General features: G+C 51.0%; 7 protein-coding genes across 7 annotated transcripts; 3 read left to right on the forward strand and 4 right to left on the reverse strand.

The window, feature by feature from the left end:
- Nucleotides 1–325: 325 nt before the first annotated feature.
- IAR55_002103 (uncharacterized protein) lies at nt 326–5,239 on the forward strand (the record flags this gene model as incomplete). Its single annotated transcript, XM_066945220.1, has 15 exons — nt 326–1,506; nt 1,569–1,737; nt 1,798–2,387; nt 2,439–2,724; nt 2,770–2,856; nt 2,906–3,028; nt 3,088–3,546; nt 3,603–3,741; nt 3,799–3,917; nt 3,982–4,128; nt 4,179–4,354; nt 4,423–4,537; nt 4,595–4,713; nt 4,778–4,991; nt 5,057–5,239. 15 exons carry the CDS (start codon nt 326–328, stop codon nt 5,237–5,239), a joined length of 4,107 nt encoding a protein of 1,368 aa, XP_066803909.1.
- Nucleotides 5,240–5,339: 100 nt separating this feature from the next.
- IAR55_002104 (haloacid dehalogenase, type II) lies at nt 5,340–6,500 on the reverse strand (the record flags this gene model as incomplete). The annotated part of the gene is made up of 5 exons (XM_066945221.1): nt 5,340–5,493; nt 5,560–5,666; nt 5,757–5,862; nt 6,015–6,066; nt 6,170–6,500. 5 exons carry the CDS (start codon nt 6,498–6,500, stop codon nt 5,340–5,342), a joined length of 750 nt encoding a protein of 249 aa, XP_066803910.1.
- A 328-nt stretch (nt 6,501–6,828) lies between these two features.
- Nucleotides 6,829–11,769, reverse strand: IAR55_002105 (uncharacterized protein; the record flags this gene model as incomplete). The annotated part of the gene is made up of 21 exons (XM_066945222.1): nt 6,829–6,886; nt 6,953–7,049; nt 7,114–7,198; nt 7,249–7,473; nt 7,531–7,602; nt 7,655–7,830; nt 7,880–7,997; nt 8,113–8,223; nt 8,282–8,315; nt 8,364–8,437; nt 8,488–8,504; nt 8,558–8,568; nt 8,625–8,675; nt 8,730–8,931; nt 8,988–9,159; nt 9,209–9,256; nt 9,309–9,654; nt 9,715–10,664; nt 10,723–11,108; nt 11,163–11,226; nt 11,293–11,769. The coding sequence occupies 21 exons, from the start codon at nt 11,767–11,769 to the stop codon at nt 6,829–6,831; spliced, it is 3,774 nt and encodes a 1,257-aa protein (XP_066803911.1).
- A 416-nt stretch (nt 11,770–12,185) lies between these two features.
- On the reverse strand, nt 12,186–15,482 carry IAR55_002106 (uncharacterized protein; the record flags this gene model as incomplete). The annotated part of the gene is made up of 12 exons (XM_066945223.1): nt 12,186–12,367; nt 12,428–12,734; nt 12,796–12,894; nt 12,951–13,087; nt 13,137–13,651; nt 13,709–13,933; nt 13,994–14,415; nt 14,470–14,808; nt 14,866–15,075; nt 15,126–15,143; nt 15,207–15,308; nt 15,366–15,482. 12 exons carry the CDS (start codon nt 15,480–15,482, stop codon nt 12,186–12,188), a joined length of 2,673 nt encoding a protein of 890 aa, XP_066803912.1.
- A 360-nt stretch (nt 15,483–15,842) lies between these two features.
- On the forward strand, nt 15,843–17,427 carry IAR55_002107 (uncharacterized protein; the record flags this gene model as incomplete). Its single annotated transcript, XM_066945224.1, has 7 exons — nt 15,843–16,052; nt 16,106–16,198; nt 16,261–16,376; nt 16,437–16,488; nt 16,538–16,582; nt 16,638–17,294; nt 17,353–17,427. The coding sequence occupies 7 exons, from the start codon at nt 15,843–15,845 to the stop codon at nt 17,425–17,427; spliced, it is 1,248 nt and encodes a 415-aa protein (XP_066803913.1).
- Nucleotides 17,428–18,999: 1,572 nt separating this feature from the next.
- IAR55_002108 (uncharacterized protein) lies at nt 19,000–22,018 on the forward strand (the record flags this gene model as incomplete). The annotated part of the gene is made up of 4 exons (XM_066945225.1): nt 19,000–20,525; nt 20,586–21,709; nt 21,777–21,859; nt 21,932–22,018. 4 exons carry the CDS (start codon nt 19,000–19,002, stop codon nt 22,016–22,018), a joined length of 2,820 nt encoding a protein of 939 aa, XP_066803914.1.
- A 795-nt stretch (nt 22,019–22,813) lies between these two features.
- IAR55_002109 (septum-promoting GTP-binding protein 1) lies at nt 22,814–23,993 on the reverse strand (the record flags this gene model as incomplete). The annotated part of the gene is made up of 7 exons (XM_066945226.1): nt 22,814–22,873; nt 22,940–23,017; nt 23,191–23,310; nt 23,382–23,534; nt 23,612–23,690; nt 23,767–23,850; nt 23,917–23,993. 7 exons carry the CDS (start codon nt 23,991–23,993, stop codon nt 22,814–22,816), a joined length of 651 nt encoding a protein of 216 aa, XP_066803915.1.
- Nucleotides 23,994–24,064: the final 71 nt, after the last annotated feature.

Here is a 24,064-nt window from a genome sequence, read left to right on the forward strand (position 1 = left end):
GTGAGACCTGTCACTGAAGGACCGGTGGTCGCGCGTATGGATGAACGGAGGACAGAAACGAACACGCGTCAAAAGTCGAGGTGTGTATGAGAGAGAGAGAGAGAAAGGGAAAGGAAAGAGGAAGAGATGTGAATTGAAGCAGGGGGATGGATGATGGTACCCACACCGCATGTGACATCACTCTGACAACCACACACACCAGAACCGCGCCGCCCAACCATGTTTCCTTGTTAGCTGGTTGGGACACAACAATGACTCGTATTACCTTGAGATCAAATCACCTATCTATCCTCTCAACCGCATCTTCTGGGCACACGTCCCCAAGATGTCCAGGATCCCCTCGAATCCCTCGTCATCAAAGTATAAGATCTCGAATCCACAGCCGTATCTTCAGAACGACTTGAGAACCGCTTACAACACCGACGCGGGCCCGTATCCCTCCTTCCCTCCATCACAACCTCAGCAGGCGTACAGTCCTGCCGAGTCGTACAGTCCTGCCGAGTCGTACAGAAACAACGGACCACCTCCATTGAGACACAATGGCGAAGTCAATGTTAGGAATGGGACGCCGAGCGGTCCTCCAGTTGGTAGTCCTGCCCGACCGGCACGGTCAAGGATGAGAGATGCGCCTCAACCGCCCTCAATAGCTCAATCTTCTGCTTCCATACAAGGACCAGGGCCCACGATACCATTACGCCGAAACGACTTGGCTCCTATCCAGACCTCCAGTCGACCTTCGGCAGGCTCAGATGGGATGGCGCCTAGCCCTGTCTCCCCTGTATCACCAATCTCGCCGTATGATCAAGCACCTCCTGCGGGATCCATCAGCAATGCGTTGTTCTCGGATCCTTTCGCAGCTGAACGGGCACAGCGCTCAGAGCTACGTGCTCAGACATCGGCAGCTGCACAACAGGCTTCACAACCGTTCCAGGGAGGACCGGCGAGTGACAAACTGAGAAATGTGGTCGGAGCATTCATGAGCGCTGCGAAACAAAAGGAATTCTCGCCGCCGAGAAAAACAGGCAGAAACGAGGCGAGAGACAGGTCGAGAAAGCCTCACAAAGAAGATACTTGGGAGGTCGATGCGGCTGGTGGCGGGAAGTTTGGGGAGATTGACGGTGTTCTGAGGAAAATCAAGCAGGACTGGCCGTTCGTTATGGAATCCGACTTCTCGCCCTCAACGCTTGCTCTGTCCCTTTTGTCCCAGATGCCTACCTCTTCACTACCTAATCACCCATCGCTAGCTTCATTCATGCGAGTACACGAATCACTCTCTTCCGCTCTTCAAGCTGCTGTCCAGGGCCATTTCCAATCTTTTGCTGCTTCATTACCGGCGCATGCGAACTTCCTGTCTACACTGGGCAAAGCCCAAGAGCAGGTCCGTCACTCGAAATCAGCCTTGAAAGATGCTCGAGATGGATTCGCTGGGAAAGGCAAGTCAGAACTTGCCGGGATCAGAGCGAGAGAAAGAATGGTCAGAGACATGCTCAAAATACTGGACACGATGTGGGTGGACCCAGCATACTGATTTCCCGGGATGCATGCCTAGCTGACCGTGCTCATCACAGAGATCACCTTAAACAGATACCGGATCAATTGGAATCTCTCATTGGTGATAAACGTTTCCTTCAGGCCGCGCTCATCCTTGTCAGAAGCCTCAAAACGATCAACAAACCCGAGATCGCTGAGATCGGAGCTATGTCCGATCTGAGGTCATACTTTGTAGGTCAGGAAACAGTAAGTGTAAGGTCTCCAACAGCAATGGACTGTTCATTTGACTCTAGACCACATTTCTAGACTTTGACCGAGATTTTGATCGAGGAATTGCACAATCACATCTACCTCAAAACCTTCTACAGTGATTCTAGATGGAAGTCTTATACGCCTGGACAGCAAGATCTTCCTGTGATTGGGTACCAAGCAGACAATGTCTTGATGGCATCACCAGTATCTCCTGACATGTCTACAACCGCGTCACCAAGTGCGAACGGGGAAGCTGACCCTGCGCCTGGTCCTGGACTATCTTCGCGATTCTCCCGATATCTTTCCAACCTTTCCTCGAAGCCAAGTCACGATCCAACGCTTAATTTCAGCTCCGACTTGAGCAACACGCCTGACGTACCTCCTGCCATGTCACATTACAGGACCGGCTCCAATGGTCTTGGACAAGCTGGGTCTCATTCTTCGTTAGCCTCGATAGCCGGGGGCGGAGCATTGTCTGGAGACACGGGCAATCCGGAAGCAGACTCGTATGCTTATATGGAGTTGCTGCTGGAAGCTTTAGCCACAATGGGCCGACTTGGCTTGGCTTTGGAATTAGTCGCGCAGAGGGTACCATCAGAGATTCACGCTTTGGTAGAAACAACGCTCGACGAAGTGGAGGAAAGGTGAGTTTGATCGCTGGAAGATGTTAGCATTCACTTAGCATGATCTTTCAGATCCGAACAGAGACGTGAAGAGCTGGACTCTAACGCTCGGCCAGCAAGTATGCTACTAGGCGCTGGTGGCGATCCAAGTTTCAGTTCCAGACCTGACTCCAGCCTAAAACGGAAATCGCTCTTTGCTCCCAACGAGACCGTCAGGATCGAAGTGTCACTCGGCGCCACGGGTCCACCTCATCATGCTGCTCTTCTCAACGATTTATTCTGGACCCTGTATTCCAAGTTGTCAGCTGTGCTTGAAGGTCATAGAGTGATGTACGAAGTGTCCCGATGGATTTCTGCAGTAGGTCTTTCTCCTGATCGGATGATCAAGCTCACATCACTCCAGAGGAGAGACTTCAGAGATACAACGACGAAAAGCAATGCGTCACTGAGTATACCTGTCTCCGAGATGTGGAAGCCGGTCCAACAAGAAGTGAGGCCTTCCCATAGGGTGATCAAGGTGCGGGCTGACGTTGGTGCAGGTCCGAACTTTACTACGAACATACCTAACCGACGAAAGCCAAGGGTCAAGGTTAGACAGACACTCCATTCCATCCATTAACGAGGTCTTGCGAGAAGGAAAGGTTGCTAGAGATAGGCAGAAGGTGCGTTGTTTGAGGCTCTGAAGGGTAATAGCCTCTGCTTATGAGACTATCACCCACAGCCATTGTTCAAATTTGCCGATACCGATAACCGGTCTGTTCAGAACGAGATCAAAACTGTGGACGATTCACTTCAAAAAGTACTGCGAACATCAGTTCCCGGTCTGGTCAATATGCAGGTGTCCGGCGAACAGGCCCCCAACCCCATGTTGAGTGAAACAGATGATCGCTATTCATCGGCCGGACGGCATCGGACCCTCATTCCTCCTGATGCCTTCAATGTCACAACCCTGTTTCAACCGACGCTGGCTTTCATACACAGAGCAACCAGCATTGTACCAGCTGGCTTTGAAGAAGAGACGGGCGGGTTCTCTACCGTGTTGGAAGACTTTGTAGTCAAAGTGTTCTTACCGCAACTGGATGAAAAGGTCACAGCTTCATTCCAGCAGGCAGTATCTGGTTACGATGCGTATCAGGTCGACCGGCAATTATTGCAGGAACTGGCTCAACCGCCGCAGAAGGTGAGTCGTGAAACTCATCGTGAACGTGTGGCACATGCTGACTGTACGCCGCCCAGTCGGCTGTCCGTGTCATGGCTCTGATACATGGCTTGTGCATCATGCTGCAGACCACGCCCTTCCACAGGGAGAACTACAGTCGGCTTATCGTTGGTGTCATCGTGCAATACTACCAACAATGTAGTGCGCGTTTCAAAGGTGAGCTCTTCTAGCTTTGTTGCGTGGACAATGGAAAGAAGCTGACGTTCACAGCAGAGCTCGCCTCCCTGGCCGCTTCACCGAACAATTCTGCGGAGCAACCGCTCGCATTGCCGGCAATATGGGCTCAGAGAGAGGACTTGATTCAATGTCTTTCCGAGTTGCGCGAGGTTCCCGTGAGTACACATATGCTTCGGACGTTCGTGCCAAGTCGCACAACTCAGCTGACCGGGAGTCCAGGACGTTGATCGTGCCGGGTTGCTCAATGTCAGCCAGAAGGAAATTAAACTTGAGATGGATTTAATGGGAGACCAGCCTCTGGTTGAGTCCAGGTTGATCAATTCGCACCGCAAACTGGAAGCGTTGGGCAATCTGTCACAAAGTTTGGTAAGCAGGCCATCCCTTGTTGATCGTCAGCTGACCTGCATTCTTCTTAGCGATGGTTCATCGACTCCCTGCTCGATTTGCAAAGCGCGGCAGAAGACCCTTTGTCGCCTGAAGGCGAACGAGTTGATCCGGATGCTGTTGCGACAGCGTCTTCCTCTGCGCCTCCCCTGACATCATCTTTGAACGGAGATGCTCCTCGCTTACCTCTCACAAGCGCTATGGCACAGTGAGTGATCCACGTCCGAGCATGAACAACGATCACTCTCATAATCAATTATTCTGCTTGCATTCCAGGCGATACCAAGCTATTATCCAGACCTACGAGCAACTTGCCGAGATGGTGCTGAACACCATGAGACTGGAGATCAGGTGCCGGGTGATCTGCAATTTGGGAGCGTCGTTACGAAAGGTGAGAATGCCAAGGCTTAGAAGGCACATTCAGATGCTGACTGTGCGCTGCGTCTAGGGGGACTTCAGATTGGAGAGCGAGGCATTTGAACCTGATCCAGATGTGCTAGATCTGAATACCAGTCTCATGGAGACTGAAGAGCACGTTGAGAGAACCATCACTGCGGAAGACCACATGTGAGTACTGGTTGTTACGTTACGTTGGCCACCGTCAATTTATGACTGATGCAATTGGCGACAGCTTCATATTCCGCGGCCTAGGTCTTTTAGTGGATCATCTGTTCATCTCCTACGCGTCCAAGCATATCAAGATGGTGAATCCTGCGGGTGTCAGGAAGATCAAACGGAACATTTTGTCGTTGCAGCAGACGCTCAGAGGGATTGCACCAGCCAGCGAGGAGGGCGTGTTGAGTCGAGCTGCAAAGTATTGGAATTTATACGATCGAGGACCAAAGGTATGATTTTTACCTATGATACGGTAGTCGATGGGTCCCGCTAAACATTTTGGTTCCTCAATTAGGAGATGTTGGAAGACCTAAAGATGTCAAAGCCACTTTTCTCTTTCGAAGATTACAACGCCATGCTCAACCTACATTTCAAGACGGAGCAAGACGCGGCACCGAGCTCAGAGCTCAACACATACTTGATTGACCTTCACGCGCTCTCTATGAGTATCGAAGGGTGGGAATTCGGAGAATCATAAATGGGTACGATGTTGTAGCGTCAACAATCTATCTAGTGACCTGCTTCGGCCGCGAAAGACACATCGTACGAGATGCACGATTGACGATACCTCTCTAGACTTATACACCTAGGATGCTTGCTAGTTGCGACAGGCCTCCCTTAATTCCTGCGGAAGTCCGTCCGTCAACGAACAGGTCTACTTCCGATTGGATCAATGCCATATCTTCATCTGGATCTTCCGTATCTCGTTGTATATATATCGTTCGCATGCCACTGCGAGAACGAGACGACTCAGTTTCAGCCCGTAGCGGTACGAGTTTTACATGAATGATGACTCACACTGCCTTCGCAGCGCGCAAGTCATAAGCGTGAGCCGCGACCATGGCGACCTGCGCCGGTTCACGTCGGAGCAATTCCATAGATCGGCAATACATTTTCGGATCGGGCTGATGCGGTGTGCGTATCAGTTTAGCGTTTTGTGAGAGGTCCAGCGAAGAGGGAATTGGAGACGGCCCGCGAGATGGAGGGAGACGTACCTTTGTATGTCCTATGAGCTGAGAAGAGAACAGGGCGTGGAAGGGTAGTCGAGAGGAAGAGACGATATCCAGCTGAAGTCGAGTCGTTCCGTTGGCTACCACGACACTGAGTTGCCTGGTTGTCAGCTAGGGTCATTCCGACTCTCTCGATACTATCGCCTTGTCTTAGAACAGAGAATGCAGACTGTCCGACAGCGGAAACGGGAGGTCGACCGGATTATCAGGCTGGATGGTTTTTTTCGAGAGAAGATCTCTCACCAGTCGTATTTCGTTCTCAAGCGTTGGATTCCTTGAACAGCATCTGGCCATGCTACAAGACAAGAGACGATCCAGCACGAGGTCAAATTCCATGTATCAGTCTTTGCATACCGGACTTGTTGGTAGGGAAATAAGAGCAGAAGTAGGTGATTCACCTGTCTGGTCATGCCATCCCATAACCAACTTCTCCCTCTCTGCTCTCCCCACCACATCCTCCTCCACCCCTCTTTGCGCCAGTATCCGGTCCAGTACGATCCTATGCACCTCATCGACGCTCTTCTCCTCTCCCCTCGCATGCAGTTCGAAGATCGTATCGAAGAAGCCTGATCTCCATGCTTTGATCAGTTCTCTCGGATCCACCGAAGATGGGAGCGAGGATCCGGGCGAGGTGAGGAGGACGAGGAGGGATGTGGTGTAGTCTGCACATGTGCCCATGAGATCAAAGGTCAGTGATCTGACGGGTTGCAGAGCGGGTGGGATGGACATTGTGGGGGCAGAGTCGTGTACTAGACTTTCATCCAGCTCAATGTGGTCCAGTTGGGCGAAAAGGACCGCGAAGGACGTTTCAGCAAGTCGGATCGGCGGCTGGAGATCCTCCACTCGGCGGCGACCTTTGTCAGGCCAAACCCGAATCACAAAACGTATGCAATCAGTCAGTCCATCGATGCCGAAATTTAAGATCTTAGGGGATGCTTATGATGGCCTTGCAGATACGTGATGGATACATTCCGTCCCTTATCTAATGATGGCTGATACAACAACATACATGTTCGAACCTCTACCAGGATCCCGTTTTGCGACAACCGATCCCAATTTACACCCTGGTCTGGTCCAAGTGCAATCCTGAGATATGGAAATTCTCTCCCAACAGACTGTACTCTGCCATCAGCAATCTCGTCCCAATGCCTGAACGAATGCATGAAACAGGAACAACGTACGTTTTACATATCACCACGATCCTATCGAGTCGGGCGACGAGCGAGAATGTCGTTGTAATGCCCAAAGCGTACCGCATGTAGTTGTCCGACTCAAGGACTGTCTCGCAGACTGCGTCAGCGTCTCCAACAGAAGGTATCAGGAAAGAACAAGCACAGCTCACCATCTACTGTCACCAAGCTTGGCAGCTCCCCATGCTGATCCGTGGGATCATGCGGTAGATCCAAACCCTTGGTCTTTCCCATCCTCTGTGATCACTGCTCAGTGCTGACCTCAAGCTCGCACCGGTCTCACTTACGAATCTCGCTACCAAAGGACTCGGTGTGATTTGCGGCAACGCTGTGCCTGCACGTAATGCGGTCGAGCACATACTCAAGACGGACAACACATCACCCAAGAACATAGGATCTGACAGACGTGTCCTGTCCATCAAGGCCTTACGCCATGGCCTATCCAGTTGAGTGACAACGTGGTTGAGCTGCGATAAGAGTGACAGAGTGTCTTGAAGCGTGTCAAGGAGGGCCTACAGGAGGCCGGTCAGCTTAGTCTCTCTTTTTTTTCTCTTTCCAGTCCGACTTGCCCTATATCGCTCCTCTGGCCATTGACCCCGAAGAGAGTACTCGTAAGTTGCATTGGCATGTCGAGCCCCAAGCTATCGATCACTGTCAGCATCGTGAGGCAATGCGTAAACAGAACGAACAAACCTTATTCAGCTTGGATCGCCAAGTGATCAACTGTTGTCTAATACTGTCGTCTTCCTTCAGATGGTGATGAGGATCGTTTGCACGCGACAGAACCGCGCACAAGATGACACCAGCGGAATTGATGGTCTGCGCGTACGAGTATCGAATTGCCCGTTTGGCAGAATACACCGGTGGAACTGCAGTATTGGGTCAGAAAGGCTATGGACAAAGCGAAGCTGTACTCACTGTACGAGAACAGCCAGGCCGCCGTGATACCAATCATGACACAGACGAATCGGCGCCAGGCAACATCCCAGCCCCACTGTGCGTAGGTCAGAGGGCCAATGCTTCCATTGAAGTACGACTACACAATCATCAGCGATGAAATCCGGCATGCATGATTCCATTCGCTTACATATCCTGCCAAGAAAAAACATCAGCACATATGGTGTCTATCAATGTTCCCACTCACCAATGACCAGCCCGAAAGTGACAGGAGTCATGACAGCGGTCAAGACCGGTCCCGGAAAATGAACTCTGAAGAAGATAGCCATGGGGAAAGTCACGGCGCACACGGCAGCGAGGCCGTACTGAGCGCAGGTCAGTTTCTGATAACCATTGTGGTTCACCGAATCGTCTTCGACCTACTGGGTTGCCCTGACCAGAGCCACAGCCGATGTACCTGTTAGATCCTTCAGCGCTTGCCCTCAAAACCTGGCGATTCACATACCACGCGACCATACCCAGCAGACAACCCCAAAAGGAAGCCACTACTCTTCCCAGCCAAGCTGATGTTGTATCACCCTATGGCCGGCGTCAGTAAATGCAAGCAACAAGTCGATGCAAGCCCTCACCGAAAAAACAGCCAGGGCTGTCATTGACGGTCAGCGATTGACTTTGCGGAACCCCTTGCTTTCCACTCACTGAGCTGGGCCCTAGAGCGAAGCGATACAGGGTTAGTAACAGGTATTCAAGGGATGAACCGACTCACATGATAGTGCACCAGATACCTCGGTTGAAGTAGTAGAACGAAGCTGATGAGCTGTATCCAAGTCAGTGACAACGTTCCACGTCCGGACGTTGCGTATCCATTTACGCGATGAAATTTGGTAGACTGGTCAGAGCTCCCAAGATAGCCGCCTTGATAGCATACATGAAGCTCCTGCTGCTGAAAATCTCCAGTCCTTTGGCGAGCCGGGAGACGAGGTTGAGAACCGGGCTGTCGAATGGCTTATACTCGGGATTCCGCTTCTTGGCTTCGCCAAGGACGTTGTCTTCTTCATTTATCTCGAATGCAGCTATGGATTGGTCAGGAAGACGTCATATGTTGCATTTATTCTGAGCAATCACCTACCATCATTGTCATGCCCGTCATCGCCATCAGTCAAATGTTTGTCCTTATGCGATTGTCGGACGTGAAGTAGCATGGATGCGAAATCAGGATACCAGAATCGACGCTTCTGACGAGTTCGGTCAAACTCCTCCATCAACCTCAAGAGCTTCAGAAGCGATTCGGTGAATTCAATCTGGAGAAATATATAAGCACGGCAATCACAACACCAAAATATCACTCACCAGGTGGTATTGAGCGACAAAGTTTTGGAATAAGCTTCGGAAATGCATCTATCGGGACTGATCAGCTTGGATGTGTCTAGGATCTCAATGTAGCTTTTACCTTGCCGTGCGCCTCCTCGTCTGCCGGATGCGCAGGATCAAACAGATGTCGATAAGGCTTGATGATTTCGAGTCTTGCTATACAGAAGTCGTCCAACGCACTCTGCAGATTTCCCACAACTTCTTCCAGCTTCCTCCTCTGAGCACCGTTCTTCTCAGTCGTCGACGCGCCATCAGTCAGTGGGGTTGTTCCTTTCGACTTGTGATGCAGAGAGAACAGTTTCCGATCGCTATTGACGTTCAGAATCCAGCCCGTTGCGGCGGACAAGGCAGCCTCGCATGCTCTGATAACTGGCAGACAACCCCGAGCGAGGATGTCAAGTTGAGCAAGCACGTGTTCTGTGTCACTAAGGAATGGTCGTCAGATTGAAACTCAGCCGGTGTCATTCTGCCTCAATCTTACTTACAGGGCGAAGCTCCGTTCAACGTCCATATATCTGGTACTCTCGTACACGCCCACAGGCTGTTGAGTTTTCCTAAGACTATCTAGGAGCGACAGATGACTCCCTCTGTGATCTCTAAGCAGTCCATGCGGTGAACCGCGAGGCGACCCACTCCTCTTGCGGAAACCTGCAAAATGCAGTCGTTTGGACCCAAAGTATACGCTTCGATCGTGAGAAGAGCCTTCCGTACCATCATCATCCCCGTGGCCGTATTGGTCGTCAGGATCGTGGTGGTCGTGAAGCTCGTGATGATGGTGTGGAGGAGTCTCGTTCCCATGCAGATCTTCCATACTAGCTCTACTGTCGTCCATCGCTTCGTTTCGGATAGAAGCGGCTCTTGAAGCCGGACGTGACTCAACGATCTGCCGAACCGACCACGCTGAAGAGTCAAGATGCGAATGCTTCGCATTGGTGATGATGACGTCGAAGAAGAAGGCCATCCCACCAGATCGAGCTTGTACGATGGCCAGTCGATCGAACAGATATCTCAGATCCTCACCTGACAATCGACTGTAGCTGAAATCAACGCTGAGATAGTGCTGCTGCGCTCGTAGAGGAGGTAGGCCCGCAAGAGACACCAGTAACTGTCTTCTGATGTCTTTGCTCCTTTCAGCCCAGTCGTTGAGCTTGTTTGTGTGAATGTCGCTCTCGACAGGCTCTGTCGATAAAAAGTCGCCTTCTTGTTGACTTTCGGATTGTTCCGCCTCTTGGAAGAGCAGCTCTATCGATTTCATCGCAGCAGCAAGTGGACTGAGGATACCCGGGAACTTCGACTGGAATGAATGGCCGACTGATTCCGGGAATATGAGAAGCGACGCCAAGACACCTATTCCCGCTTGTATTGACATCGGGAGGAAGAAAAGGAGGCCCGAGGTATAAAAGTCATACGGATAAAAGGCGGCGGTGGTGAGCCCCTAAACCACTCATGGTCAGCCAACGGACCCACACAGAGAGGTCGCAACTGATACCCACTATATCGATCAGAATGCAGGACAGGACTAGCGGAAAGGTTGCCGGACTCGGCTGGGTCCTCAACTTCCACCAGAGAGCAGCGCCTGTGCCGGCTGCAAGGAAGACAGCCAACACTATGGCTGGCTTCGCTTGCAAGTAAGTCCCATCATATAAAATTCGTTGCCGATACGTAGTAGGATCCATGGCTTCTAGATACCTATACTTGGCTTCGGCAGCAGCGATCCTTGCGGGATCTGTCGGGACTCGGGTACGGCCTGCTATGAAAACTCCAAGAGCGACCCATGCCCAAGCGAGGCCGTTGAAGAAGAATAGGTTGAGATAGATTTCGAGTGTCTGCACGACAGGCTGAACCGGTGGTAGCATGAAGCCAGTCACCAGGACGAAGACTGGGTCGACAAAAGTAAGTTGATAGCACCCTATCTTTGACATCATCCACTCACAAGCGGCGTATCCCATCGCTCTTTCAACCGGTACGATCATAAGCAGTACCAAGCCAAACCATGACTGGCTCCGGTATCTTCTGTCAATTCATCTTTCTCGGCTTCTGAGAGCAAGTCCAGGCAGACTTACAGCGACATAACCTCGTATGACAGGTCTCAGTCCCGCATAAGTCAGCTTTGGTCCTATCCACGAAAACCATCTATGTCCGACCATCCTCCTCGCTCTCAGCCTAGTCAACAAGACCGTCCTTCCCATCCAACTTTTCCCCTGCCCTTCTCTCCGCCCATCTTTCTCACCTTGAGCTTTATCTTCCACCGTGAGAGCGAACGACGCTGTTTTCTTATGTCTTTTCCCAGCTCCGCCGTTTCCGTCAATCTTGACGTTTCCTTTCCCTCGCGTCTTTGACTGTTTGTCGATTTTGGGCGATCCCGCTCGAGTTTCATCCGAATCCCCCGTACCTATCACGTTTGATGAGGATGAAGCTACGGGCGAAGGCAGCTCTTGTGGATGGGCGGAAGACTGTTGAGAAGGGTGAGGAGATGCTGGTGGGGTGATGATATTGATCGCAGGACCAATGCGGACGGTAGGTGAAGTCTGAAAAGGCATGACAGGTCGTTTGTTGCTGCAAAATCACAAGAATTGGGTGTTGAATCTACTGTCAACGACAAAGACAAGGGAGCGCACACAGCTGTGGTAGCAGGAGGACCTATGTACAAGGTGAACGCATGTCTTTGTTGTCTAGAAGAAGGAGGGTAATGCAATGGACTGAATGTTGATGTCGTCGCAAGCCCGGAATAGAATAGGAAAACTGAAAAAGCAGAAAAGCCAGAGAGAGCCTGCTTCGATGATCGAGTATCTTGTTGACGAGATCTGAGTTGCCCCGCGGGGAGCAATGCGGCGACTGGTAAACTTATTCTCTCATCTCTTCACGATGCAGCATCTTTGTCCAAGAGATGATCTTTCTTTAAGAAATCCTGGGTATATGCATGCAGGGTATCGGACCTTGAGGGTACTGTCACAGATCACCGTATTACTTCTCCATCCTCTCCCCACTCTATCTCCGGTAAGTCCTTCTCCCAATCCACTCTATGCACTCTCTCAGCTTCCAACCATTGGAAAGTGAGCGACAAGAAGGCCCTGGCGAATCCTGGCAAGTTGGTTTCGGGCAACGCTTCGTTGAACGGCAGGACAGACATGTGCGGGACTATCGATGACACTCGTCAGCCAAGCGATCCCACCGGTGCAGTCGTGCAGTACAACTCACCTAAGCGCTGTAATACACCATCCTTGGATTGCCTTCCCTGCTCTCCTTTACCCTTTCGCTTCTTCTTAGGCTTGACAAAACCGCCATCTCCTTCTGCACTATCATTGTCAACACCATCCTTCCTCTCGTCGATTCTCACGAAACCAGGCACATAATCAGCCAAATCATTCCCTAGCAATACTTTGCCTGGTTTTTTACCAAGCGTGGGGGAGAAGTTGGCCAACAGTAGAGACTCGTACAGCTGTCGTGGAGCGTGGGGGAGATATAACAGGTAGGCTCTGTCGGATTGCAAGGGATATTTTCCCAGCTACAACCTTTCGTCAGCTTGAGATGATCGACAGCCGAACTTCACAGCCAAACAGACTGACCAGATTATCGTCCAGTATTGTGACACCGAGAAAAGAAAGCAATTTCTTGTCGCCGTCATCAAAAACCGGGTCATAAACCTCAATCTTCGATTGCTCGCACTTTACGGCCCCAGATCAGCGTGCATAGTTGTCTATGAGCTAGATGATCAGCTCACCCGCAGGCTTAGTGCCAGCTCTAACAGAAGAGCAAGCTGGATCTGTGCCGTTCTATCCGAAAATGGCTTGCCTATTCCTAAGCATAAGATCGACCGTTCGTTTCCGCCTAGAAGACTTCCGAGTGTCGCTATTAAACCTGCAAGTCTCGTCAAATCTGTTATCACACATTACAGCAATGAGCTCACTGTCCCATGATCCATTCCATTTCTCAAGCATCTTTTCTCGCTTCTCCTTTAAGCTTTCCAGCATCTTTTCCACCTTTTCATCGCTGAAATCGTTCACCTTTTCGACGGCCGGCTTTCCTTTTGCCCCCTTGCCGCCCTTGGTTGCACTCTTGCCTTTTTGTTTTGGTGTCACGAATCCATCGTCATGTTTCCCTTTCTTTAGCTTTTCCTCCTGTTGAGGCAGAGTATCAAGAGGCTTCGAACCCTTCTTGGCCGGTTTTCGAGCCTCTTTGAGTGCTGATTTTCGTTCATCCTCCTCTGCCTTCTTACGAGCCTCCTTCGCACGCCTCTTATCGCGCTTTGACAGATCCGGTGGCTTACCACCTTCTTCGCCAGGTCGGTCGATGTCACTGTCCGCAGCATCGATATCCGCTGCTTCCTTTTCTGGTTCCTCCGACGGTGTCTCAACATGCGCTTCACCTGAAGGCAAGCTCGGTGTTGGCACTTGTCGAACTGTCTTCTGCTTCTTCTTCGACCTACACTCGCCATCAATATGATCTAGAATCTCGATGATGAAGGTTGAAATAGCTTACTTCTTGCTCGCGAAGGTTGCGTCTTCACTCTCTTCAAGAGCGAGATCCACTAGATCCGCCTCAAGCGCCGCCACTTCATCTGTATCTTGGACCCCATGATCTTGACTGTCGCCTTTGGGATCCTCGGCCTGATCGTTATCCTGGTCCTCTCCTCCGTTGTCATCATCCGAGGCAGGTTGAGAGAGACCCATCAACTTTTCCTCTGCCATCATCTCCTTCTTCAGTCTGGATATATGCAGACGTCAATTCTGGCCAGAAGTCCAGACGTTACTGAGTGCAACTCACCGATAGACCGCTTGCTTATGCTTCTTACTTCTCTCGTGATTTGTCCAACTTGCTTCACTGGCGAAAGTCTTCCCGCAAGCTACACACTCAAAGATTTCCCCGCCTTGCCCATCGTCCAGTCTCACGCCTGTCCCGTCTCCTTGGTCATCCTCTTCTTGCTCTGCATCCTCATCCTCATCCTCATCTGACAACCGACCACCCAGCTTCTGCCATGATTGTTCTTCATACTCCGCGGCAGCTCGAAGACGTTCTTCGTGTCGTAGTCGGGCTGCCTCGGAATCTATACCAGTCGCAGCCTGTGGACCGGGTGTGGATGTGCCCGAAACTCCCTTCGTGAGTTTAGCTGCGGCACGCTCTTGAGCTACTTTTGCTTGGTGAGCTTTATACCTGGGATCTCGATGCTGGATGAAAGACACCAATTGCTATACATTGACGTGAGCTATTACGCACTTATTCTCCACTCTTTCTCAACTCACTCGTACAGTGTCCATATACTCCTTGCGATAATCGTCCCGTATCTTCTTGTTCTCCTTCTCCATCAATCTCCGTACCATTCTTTCCTCCCCTCGCTCTGTATCCCATTTCCCCACCCATTCGAACTTCTTCTCTGTGACGAACTCACCCCACACCGCATAGAAATCCCTCGCCCAAATTTGTGCGTCCTTCTGAGCCCGCGTCAAGCCTGGTGGAGGAGCATATGGTGTTTGGGAATCGCCAAAGGAAGGATAAGAGAGGGGAGTATGGTCGGGAGGGGTGTGAAGCGTTTCGTCAGATGCGAGGAGGGCGAAAAGGGTTCGATATACAGAGAAAAATCCCTGAGGTAAGAAGCAGTGAGAAATGTCACCGTCAGGTTTCAACGAAAACGAGCTCACTTCATTCGAATCGTCCAGCTTCCGAGCGATCTTGGGGTCGAAGAAACGCATCAACTGCTCCAGTCTAACACCGGGGTCACCATGGCGCCGTCTGTTCAGCTTCGACTTGGGGTCGTTGGTCGCCGCATCTCCCGTGCGGACATGGTCGAAGAGGTCATCATCTGTAGCTGCTATAGGGGCATTACGATGATTATCGTAGAATGCTCGTTCCTTGAAGGTATCGTCAGTCAACAGATAGGCCCCGAACGATCGCTGCTCACGTTAGGATCGCTCAGAATCTGATAATCAGTGTTGCATGTCAGCTAGCGCTACTTTAAATGGCACAGGTTCGGCCAATTCACCTCGTAGGCCTGCTGTAGATCCGCAAATATCTTCGTGGCCTCCTCGATGCGATGCGGGTTCTTGTCCGGATGTTCCGATAGCGCTCTCTTCCTGTAGGCTTTCTACATGGTCTCTGTCAGCCACGTAGCTGACCATGAGCACCTGTTTCGACGACACACCTTGATTTCCTCCCCCGTAGCATCCTCGTCGACCTCTAAGAGCTGATAGTAGTCTGGCGGTCTGTCATCTTCGGCCTTGTTGTCCCCTGCAGAACCGCGGGATTGGTCGTTTCCCATTTCCGATGGTGCGTTGACGTGAATGTTTCGGACGCAGACAGGATCGAGGGTCGTAATTGAGCAGAAAAACAAGGTGTTGCTCGTGGATCAAGTAGAGTGGAGGAAGATTGATAACCACTTGGGATCTTGTACCAAAGATATGTAAAAAAATGCCACGTACTCGATTCGGGAAGAGTGGCGATTCCTCGCGCCTGTCTTTCCGAGGACCCCCGCTTTGTTGGCATCGTTGAGTGATCATCTACTGTCAAGGCTGTCTTGGAAACGATACACAATTGACAAATCGACAGCACCTTTTGCACCTCACAGACAGCTAAGACGATCTTCCTTCATCGCCGACCGATAGGTCCCAGCTTCACAAGAATGTCATCTCCTTCTTTCATGCTCAAGCATCATACCACAACACCCTGTTCCGAAATGTCGTCTTCCCTCTATCGTGCTGGCTCAATCTCGCGCGGCAACAGGAACTCGGCAACCCCTTCTTCCATCTCAGCCACACGATCCTCAGCATACCTCAACACACCTCTTGGTTTCCTCCTTGAAAAATCCTCTCAAGATGGAGGAAATGAGGATGTACGTGTTTCATGGTTTGAGCTGGTGCTGGTACTAAGCGATGTTGTATTCAGTGCGCATCTCTCAAGATCATTCTTCGAGAGCAGCAGCACAGCAACGATGCTCTTACAAGGATCAATGAAGTTCTGCAGAAGACCACAAACTCTGTATGTTTCCGAAAAGGCTTATTGACATGAGGAGATACGCTGAACAAACCACTTTTTTGCAGTTGCGAGCGAGGAATGCAGAGCTCGAGTCATACATTGAGCAGAACACCGGTCCTCAAGTGGAAGGGATGGCGAAGGAGCTTTCCACCGTCGAGGATCTGTTGGGACAGACACAAAAGTTGAACGCTTTCGATCTCGCCATAGAGTGCCTAATTGCTGAAGCGATGGAAATCTGTAGGGACAACGAACACAAGCTTGCAGAGCTTGATCGAATGCGACAATACACCAGAGTGATCTTACCTGTATATAAGATATGTCCAGGCTGACAATGGATTTCAGATGCTTGAAAGCTTCATCAGCTCGAACCACGGATCAAACTGGCGAGTAAGCGCAAACATGATGATGACTTCCCTCAAATTGAGCTGATAAGACCGCACAGGAAAACCACGGTCTACATCCACCTCCCATCACCACTACGATTATTACTTCAGCCACCCCACTTCCAAAGCCTAAACCACAAACATCTGCAGCGCTTCGTCATTCGGTATCGCTCACCGGAAAGCGTATCACCAGTAAACCCCATCGAAGAGCGAGCTCCGTCGTGGACCTGGGGCCTCCGAGCCTTGAAGCGGTGAGAGAGATTGGCGATGACGGACTGGACGGCACTCCAACAGGGGCACTCAGAAGGCTGAATGGCGTTTCCAGCGTCGTCAATGATGTTGGAGGAGGAGAGAAAAGAGATGCACATCAAGAGGAACACAAGCATTCAACTCCTCCCGTGTTTGTCGCCAGCCCCACCAAAAGGGAGGAACCGTCGCCCGTGACGGCTTCGACACGGCCAGATGAAACGACAGCTCCAGAAAACTCCACAGCGATGTCGACTCTCGACCGAGCGCAGATCGATCGAGCTTTGCGGATCCTTTCCTCCTTTGACCCTAAAGATATTGGAACTCTGGCCAAACTCCCCTCGCCTTCGATACGTACTTCCAATGACCAAGCCCGACAGCAACAGATGAGGATGGTGAAGCGCTTGGTCGAAGACGAGGAAAGGAGGCTAGTGGAGCGTGAGTCACGACTTTGCGATCTGGTTACAATGGTAAGTCCCTGCGTGGCGGTCGATGGTCCTCACTGATGTCCTTTGCGTGTTCTTCAAGGCCAAAGCCAAGGAAGCAAAGTACGCGCCTACAACGGGTGATCTGAGTCTCGAAACGAGGCGCTGTGTCACATGAGCCAGCTTCGTTGTAGATGTGCCCCCACTCTGTTTGACATGTAACACCTGAAGCTGTGTATCTCATCTGTGCCAAGATCGACTGTTGATTGATACCGGCACTCTCGCACGGAGATAAGAGGCTTTGCACCCTGAGATCACGTAGACACGTGCCTGCAGGTCACTCTCTATCTTTGGTTTCCAGATCTGGATCAGTGGCAAAAATGGTCCACTTGTTATTTTGTAAAGCGCCGTTTCCCGCGGAGCAACGGAAACCCAGATGAGGAACGAGGGGGTTTGAGACAGTTATGCATGCGTGGTTGCAACAACGACAACGACAACGACAACAGCCGTGAACATCCGCAGCAGAGCACCAGGACGTCTCTCTCTCTCGTATCCCTCACAGCCAAGGATCAAGGGTCATGGAATCAGCATCTGCCTCTCTCTTGCAGCTCTCTCCGACTTGAACCTACGTGTGTCCTTCCTTCCGGGACCCTTGACGAATGGCAGTTCAACCGAAAGGATGATCGACGAGCCGTCATGTACACACCAAGTAGGTACAAATGTATGACTAGTACGACACAGCACATGTGAAACGTCGGCGATTTCCAGACCCTTTCTCGAATCCCCCCTCGCCAACAGTGAATCAGGACGGTTGCTACGAATCAATGCAGATGCATGTGATCCTTCGTTCCATCCGCATTCTTCTGCTCCGTACCACACACACTCCATCGATCATACCGACGCATATAGATCACCAAGTCGGTACAGCTGAATACATGTCATTGAGATCCAGACCGAATGTGGGAACTGGACTACGACGTACGAATACCATCACTGATTGCAACTACGACTTCCTACGACTTAGGGATTCTCCCTCACTTCCCGTGCTGACAATCGCTTTCGGTTGCATGCTGTACCTGCTAGCAAGTAGTATGTCTGTCACCTCAGAACCATAGGAGATGAGTGTTCCAACACAACACGCACGTATGACTGACCCCTTCCTTCTTTCTTGTTCCTCTTCCCTCCTCCCACCCTGCAGTCATCGGCTCCCGAGCTTTCACGATAACGCCTTTGATCAACCCTTATCCTCCTTGCAGATTCCGTGGTCAATCAAGCAACACTTCGATCCCGTTTCCCTCGAGCATTTCTCTTACCGCACCGATCAGTCTCAAACCTCAACATCCCTTTGATCGACTCTCCGCATCACAATACTGGTGGCGAGAGATTTAAGCGAGTTTGAGACGAATTTGACGGACAGGCGAGGAGGATTTGGAAAGGGTGTAGACGACCGCTATAGCAGCTGTTCCTGTTGGAGGATCGCGACATACTGAAGGAACGAGACGCACCATCCCTACCCTATAGGTCAGTGTAAAGTGTCATCTTCACCTTGCCTTTGTCTTACCCCATGCTGAGGCAACACAAGACCCCTCGAACCTACAAAGGATCGAATTGGACAAAATTCCCATATGTCCATCAGTACTCTACTTCACTCATGTTCAATACGCCAAAAACAAGCTTACCCCTCGGATGCACAATCGGCATATACCGTGATTGACCAATCTCTCTACATAAGTGAACGACCCGATGCACCATGATCTCTTCATTCACCGATCACCGATGCCAAGAACTCGTATCATCACCTTCACCGACGTCCAGTGCGCACAGCATTATCCCGCCGGTACCCGATCCTCGAGCGCCGTCGGCTATTCACGATGTTGATCGTTTCCCTCACACTCGAATCCAGCATTCACGGTCGCAGAGCGAGACGATACAAACGCACCGACATCGGGCAAGCTCTATACATCGCCACACGGAAATGCGTGACACACAGCATACCCATACTCACTCAGGGAACCACCACATCCCTTCCGGTTTGGCGGTGGAGCATTATCACCTTGTTGGAAGACATCACTCGCACACTCAACATAATTCCAAGAATGTCGAGTCGGCTCCGTCTCCTCCTGGAACGACATCGGCTGGTCACTCCCCTGTCCATCATACCAGCGCCGTTCGTCAATCTCCTCCCTCCGAGCACAAGGACTACACCATGAAACACCGCCTAACGACACAAGGCGGGATTGACGCTCAACGACATCGAGTCCCATCGGGAGGGCACAGTCATAACCTGCGGTGTTCACCCGATTGCGCCGCAGCCGACGCACCATATCATCTTCTCGCAGCCATTATCGGCCAAGCCAGTGTACAAGACTTCCGAACCAGTCGCGTGCCTCGTCGGAGACGCACCAACATCACTCGAACAGATGGCGATATATCTGCAAGACCGAATATACAGACTAGGAGAAGCAGTAATAATTGCGGATCATCGCTGACTGGATCGGCTTCTATGCCGTTCCCTAATATATCTGGGCAAGGAGAATTAAAGCAGCTGGCATTTGATAAGAAGTTGCTGATGAGTACCCCTCCACTACCTCTCGTTGAACACTTGCCCGTGCCGCCTGCTCATGGCGAGTTCTTCGACCGTGCCGAGTCACACGAACAAGGACCCTCTAGCGTGGATCCGCATGATGACCTAGAGTCAGATCAGCACGTCGAGATCTCGTGGTCATCTTCGGCGCCAGCTATCCCTATCTTGGCTGCGCAAGGAAGACGACTGAGCAACGCTTCGGTGGCTTCAGCTGCTTCAATAGACGTATCACTCAGCCCTCCTCGCTCGACTTTCGACCATCGCGACAGCATAACAAGAGGCCGATTCGTTCACGAATCGTCAGAACCTATAGCTCCTTCGCCAAGGCAATTCGAGAGAGGAAGGTCTCCCAGTCCTCAAGCACCTTCGGCCACTGGTCACACTGGACTAAAACGGCATGTCACTATCAGTGGCAGACCGCTCATGACCTCAACAAATCGACCGCACTCCATAGAGCAACTGGTGGGAAGTTCATCAGATGTAGCTATGTATTTGGGTCCCGAGCTTGCGGCCACATTCAAGAGACGGCTGCAGAGTGAGCAAAGGGGCAACTCGAAAGTCTCGCGTAGAAAGGAGGAAGCCGTGTCAGAAGCGGAATGGAGCTTTGAAGTGCCGTTATCCGAAGCGATGGGAGAAGCGCTCAAGGATTACATTGATCTGCTACCTGAAAGGGATCAATATCAACTCGCGGAGTAAGTACTGTAGAAGTTTGGTATGTTGAAAAAGTTCAAGTAAGCTTACCAGCATCTCAGGTACGGGTGCCAGAAAGAAACACCCAATCCGCTCCTCGCTGAGACGGTCAAACTATTGTGTCTTCGATCGGTTGGAATCAGCAAGCCCAGAAGATTGATCGGTGTCACTCATCAGTGTCGCATGGATCTTGACACTCGGCATCTGCAGCATAATCTCAGCCTTGATGTGAAGTCCTACCGCAAAGTCAAAGCGATGCCCTCGCCCACGATACTTACGACATTCTCATTTGCCGATTTCGCCGAAGCAGCATTACCGCCTGCTTCGACCGATATCGGCATCTGCGCAGGAGAATTGAGCAAACTCCACGGAACGGTTGCGCCGAGGTCTTTGTATTCATTCACATCGCAAGCGGAAGAAAGAGCTCAACTTGCGGACAGAGATATGAAAAGCTGGCTGGAAGCCCGAGCGCGAGAGATAAAACCTGGTGGTTTACTAGTCTACTCTTTTGCCTTGAGAACGACTCCAGCAGTGGAGCTATTCGACCACGACGCGGCTCTGATAGAGGCAGGCGATTGGCATTCGCCGGCTGCGTCTCCATACCATATCTCGATGAGTCTCCCTACATCCCCACGGACATCTGACGACGACCACCCCGCGAAGGCAGCCACGACCCCTCTGACTGAGATCAGCTCCTCGCCCTTTGGTCAAGGTCCACCTTTGCCGAGCCCACCGATAACAAAAGGCAGGATGCGCAGGTATCGTTCGGATATGTGGCAAGCCATGTCTCATGCTCTGACTCCTGCTATACAGCGATTGGTATCGTTGGGCGAAATCAGAAGCCATGTTGCACCTATGTTGGTAGACGTACCTTGCTGGCCTCGAACACTCCCTGCTGTCAAATCGACGCTAGACAAGTCATTAGATTGGGAAGTACTCATTGATCGTCCACCAACGGGGGGCGTTAAAACGCATGATTCCTCGAACGATGTCGAGAGTATTGGATTGGGCATCAAGGCGATTATCGACAATTCAGACGATGTATATTCTGTGGAGGAGAAGAACGAATGGGCACAAGCAGGTGTACGCATTCATAGACTTCGGCATCCTGCTTGGAAGGCTTTCAAAGGAGGCAAGATCGATCGAGCGACTTATGCCAGACGAGTTGCGACGTACTGTCATTCAGGTAAGCTGATAAATACGAAGAAATCACGCAAGGCCGGTTGCTGATGTCCGAACGGGTGTGTCATCAGTCTACGAAGCGCATTTGAGAAAAGTCTTAAGAGAGAAAGGGAAGATGGATATCAGTCAGAGCGAAACAACTGTCCAAGAGCTGGTGAGTATTCTGACTGTTTCTGCCAGGTTGCAACCCGTTTTCGCTACTAACCATTCGTTGACGATATCGTAGTTTAAGATTTTAGTGGAGAAGTGTGAATTGGGAGCGCTGGACGCCTTACAGATAGATGTTGGGGTTGTGGTGTTGCGGCGAAGATAGACATCTCCCTTGGAGCGGGGCTGTGCAAGCAGAGTGTGCGTCCACAAACATACATCAAGGCCGGACCATGAATAGCCTCGAGCGATATCCCAACCGAACACTGTACGAGTAGGCAATCTGGCGTACAGCTTTCTCCTTCGAATTTCCTCGACACGAAAATAGGATGGAAGGGCGAAAATCGAGCATCGAGCCGAAGGTCTCACTTACAGCTATGTAAATGCTGCAGTACCCGAGGACTATTCAAGGCGTGTCAGTCCCGCATACTTCTATTCCTTCATGATTCACGATCTGTTAAAGTTCCCCTCAACGATAGCATTGCAAGAAAACAAATAAGCCTCCTTTTTCCATATGGTACTGTATGTGTGTGAGTTGTACATAGACCAATAGATTATTTTGAAATACATGCATTTCGACTCTCTCTCTCATGGGCATCAGAGGCTTCGGACCTCGTACTCCTAGCCTTAGGTTGAAGAGCGGACCAGGTATCATTGTCATGATCGGTAATGGAACCAATGCTGGGCATCGTATCCAGTGCTGCAGGCGTTGTATATACTCGCCTTCCCTATCTACTTGAGAGGACCTACAAGATACTGTACTGCTTTATCCACCATCTGTATCTGGTCATCACCCTCTTCTCTTTACGAGTCCAAGGGAGAACGGGCAAAGGATGCTCGAACTCGTCATATACTGAGATTTCGCTCCCTGTGCACATTTCTCAATCTGCAGTGAACACGAAATACAACACGCTCTCCTACACCTCCACTCAGTCTCACCACCACCGTCCCACGAAGCTCCTCACACATCAACATAGAGAAGGATCGGCTCGCCTACTTCGTCAATCTCTGGTATGACGCACTACCATCACGGCGAGTTTTCATCAGCTTGACCTGTCAATGTGATGGAGAAACTGTGGCGACCCACCTTCAGGTCGAAGGCTTTGGCAAGTACGATCTTGAATATTTTCTGGACGTTGATGGAATGTGATGTTGAGCAGAATATCTGAATGGTATCCAAAGATCAGCGTCACGCGTCGCGCCGAAATCAGGTAGACTGATCGGATGATAGATTTCCGGCGCAGGAGTGGACGTGCGGATTGTGGACTGAAAAGGGCGTGGAAGCCGCTAAAGCGTCGAAATGACGACTGATGCTGCAGTCAATGCTCATGCACTAACCAGAGGCGCATGCATAGCTTTTGAGAATCTCTTGGCTTGCTTCGTGATCTCCTCTTGCTCTTCTCTGGGGAACGAAGCAAACGCATCGTATTTCGTCCCAATCAGAACCGGTATCGCTGTCTAAGACAAGCAACAAAATTATCGACCGTCAGCCAGCTAATTTTGAGGGATGCTCAGAATGCGTATCTCACCTTGTTGAACCCTCTGGCTTGTCTGTACCATTCCTTGACACTGTTGAGCGTCGCTTTTCTCGTCAGATCAAACATGAACAAAATGGCAACTGCATCGTTGGACACGAGGGGTAACATCGATACGAATTCCCTTTGACCACCCAAATCCCATATCTGGTGTACAGATCGAGCGATATCATCAGCTGTCTGGTGTGCTGTTTATGCAAAAGTGCTCGTTGCAGCCGACTCACTGAGAATGTTATTTCTGTATTTCTGATACTGATCGCTTTCTCCATAAAGTTGACTCCTAGCGTTTGTATGTAATCCTCACTGAGACGGAACCACTTCTTGTCAGCTGCCAGTCGGAGAGCTCAAGCACGAGCTAGCTCGTAGGGATCGTGCTCACTCAAAACTCCCTTCAACATATTTGACCATGAGAGAGGTCTTTCCAATCTGAGAGTCTCCCACCATTCCGACTTTGAGAACGATCCTGAGTCAAAGCAACACACATCTGGTCAGCTGTACCCTGAAACCTAGCATGAGCAGGGGAGCTCACGAGTTCCTGTCGCTCCCTTCGCCACCTGAGACTCTTCCACTGCCAGACCCAGACGATTGGTAGCCTTGGTCCGTCATTTTGGCTCTCGGAGCGGACAGGACACAGAACAGTAGGGTGTGAAAGGGTCGGCGTACGGATTTAGTGGATC

The sequence above is a fragment of the Kwoniella newhampshirensis genome, chromosome 4, assembly GCF_039105145.1.
Source record: "Kwoniella newhampshirensis strain CBS 13917 chromosome 4, whole genome shotgun sequence".
NCBI lineage: Eukaryota > Fungi > Basidiomycota > Tremellomycetes > Tremellales > Cryptococcaceae > Kwoniella > Kwoniella newhampshirensis.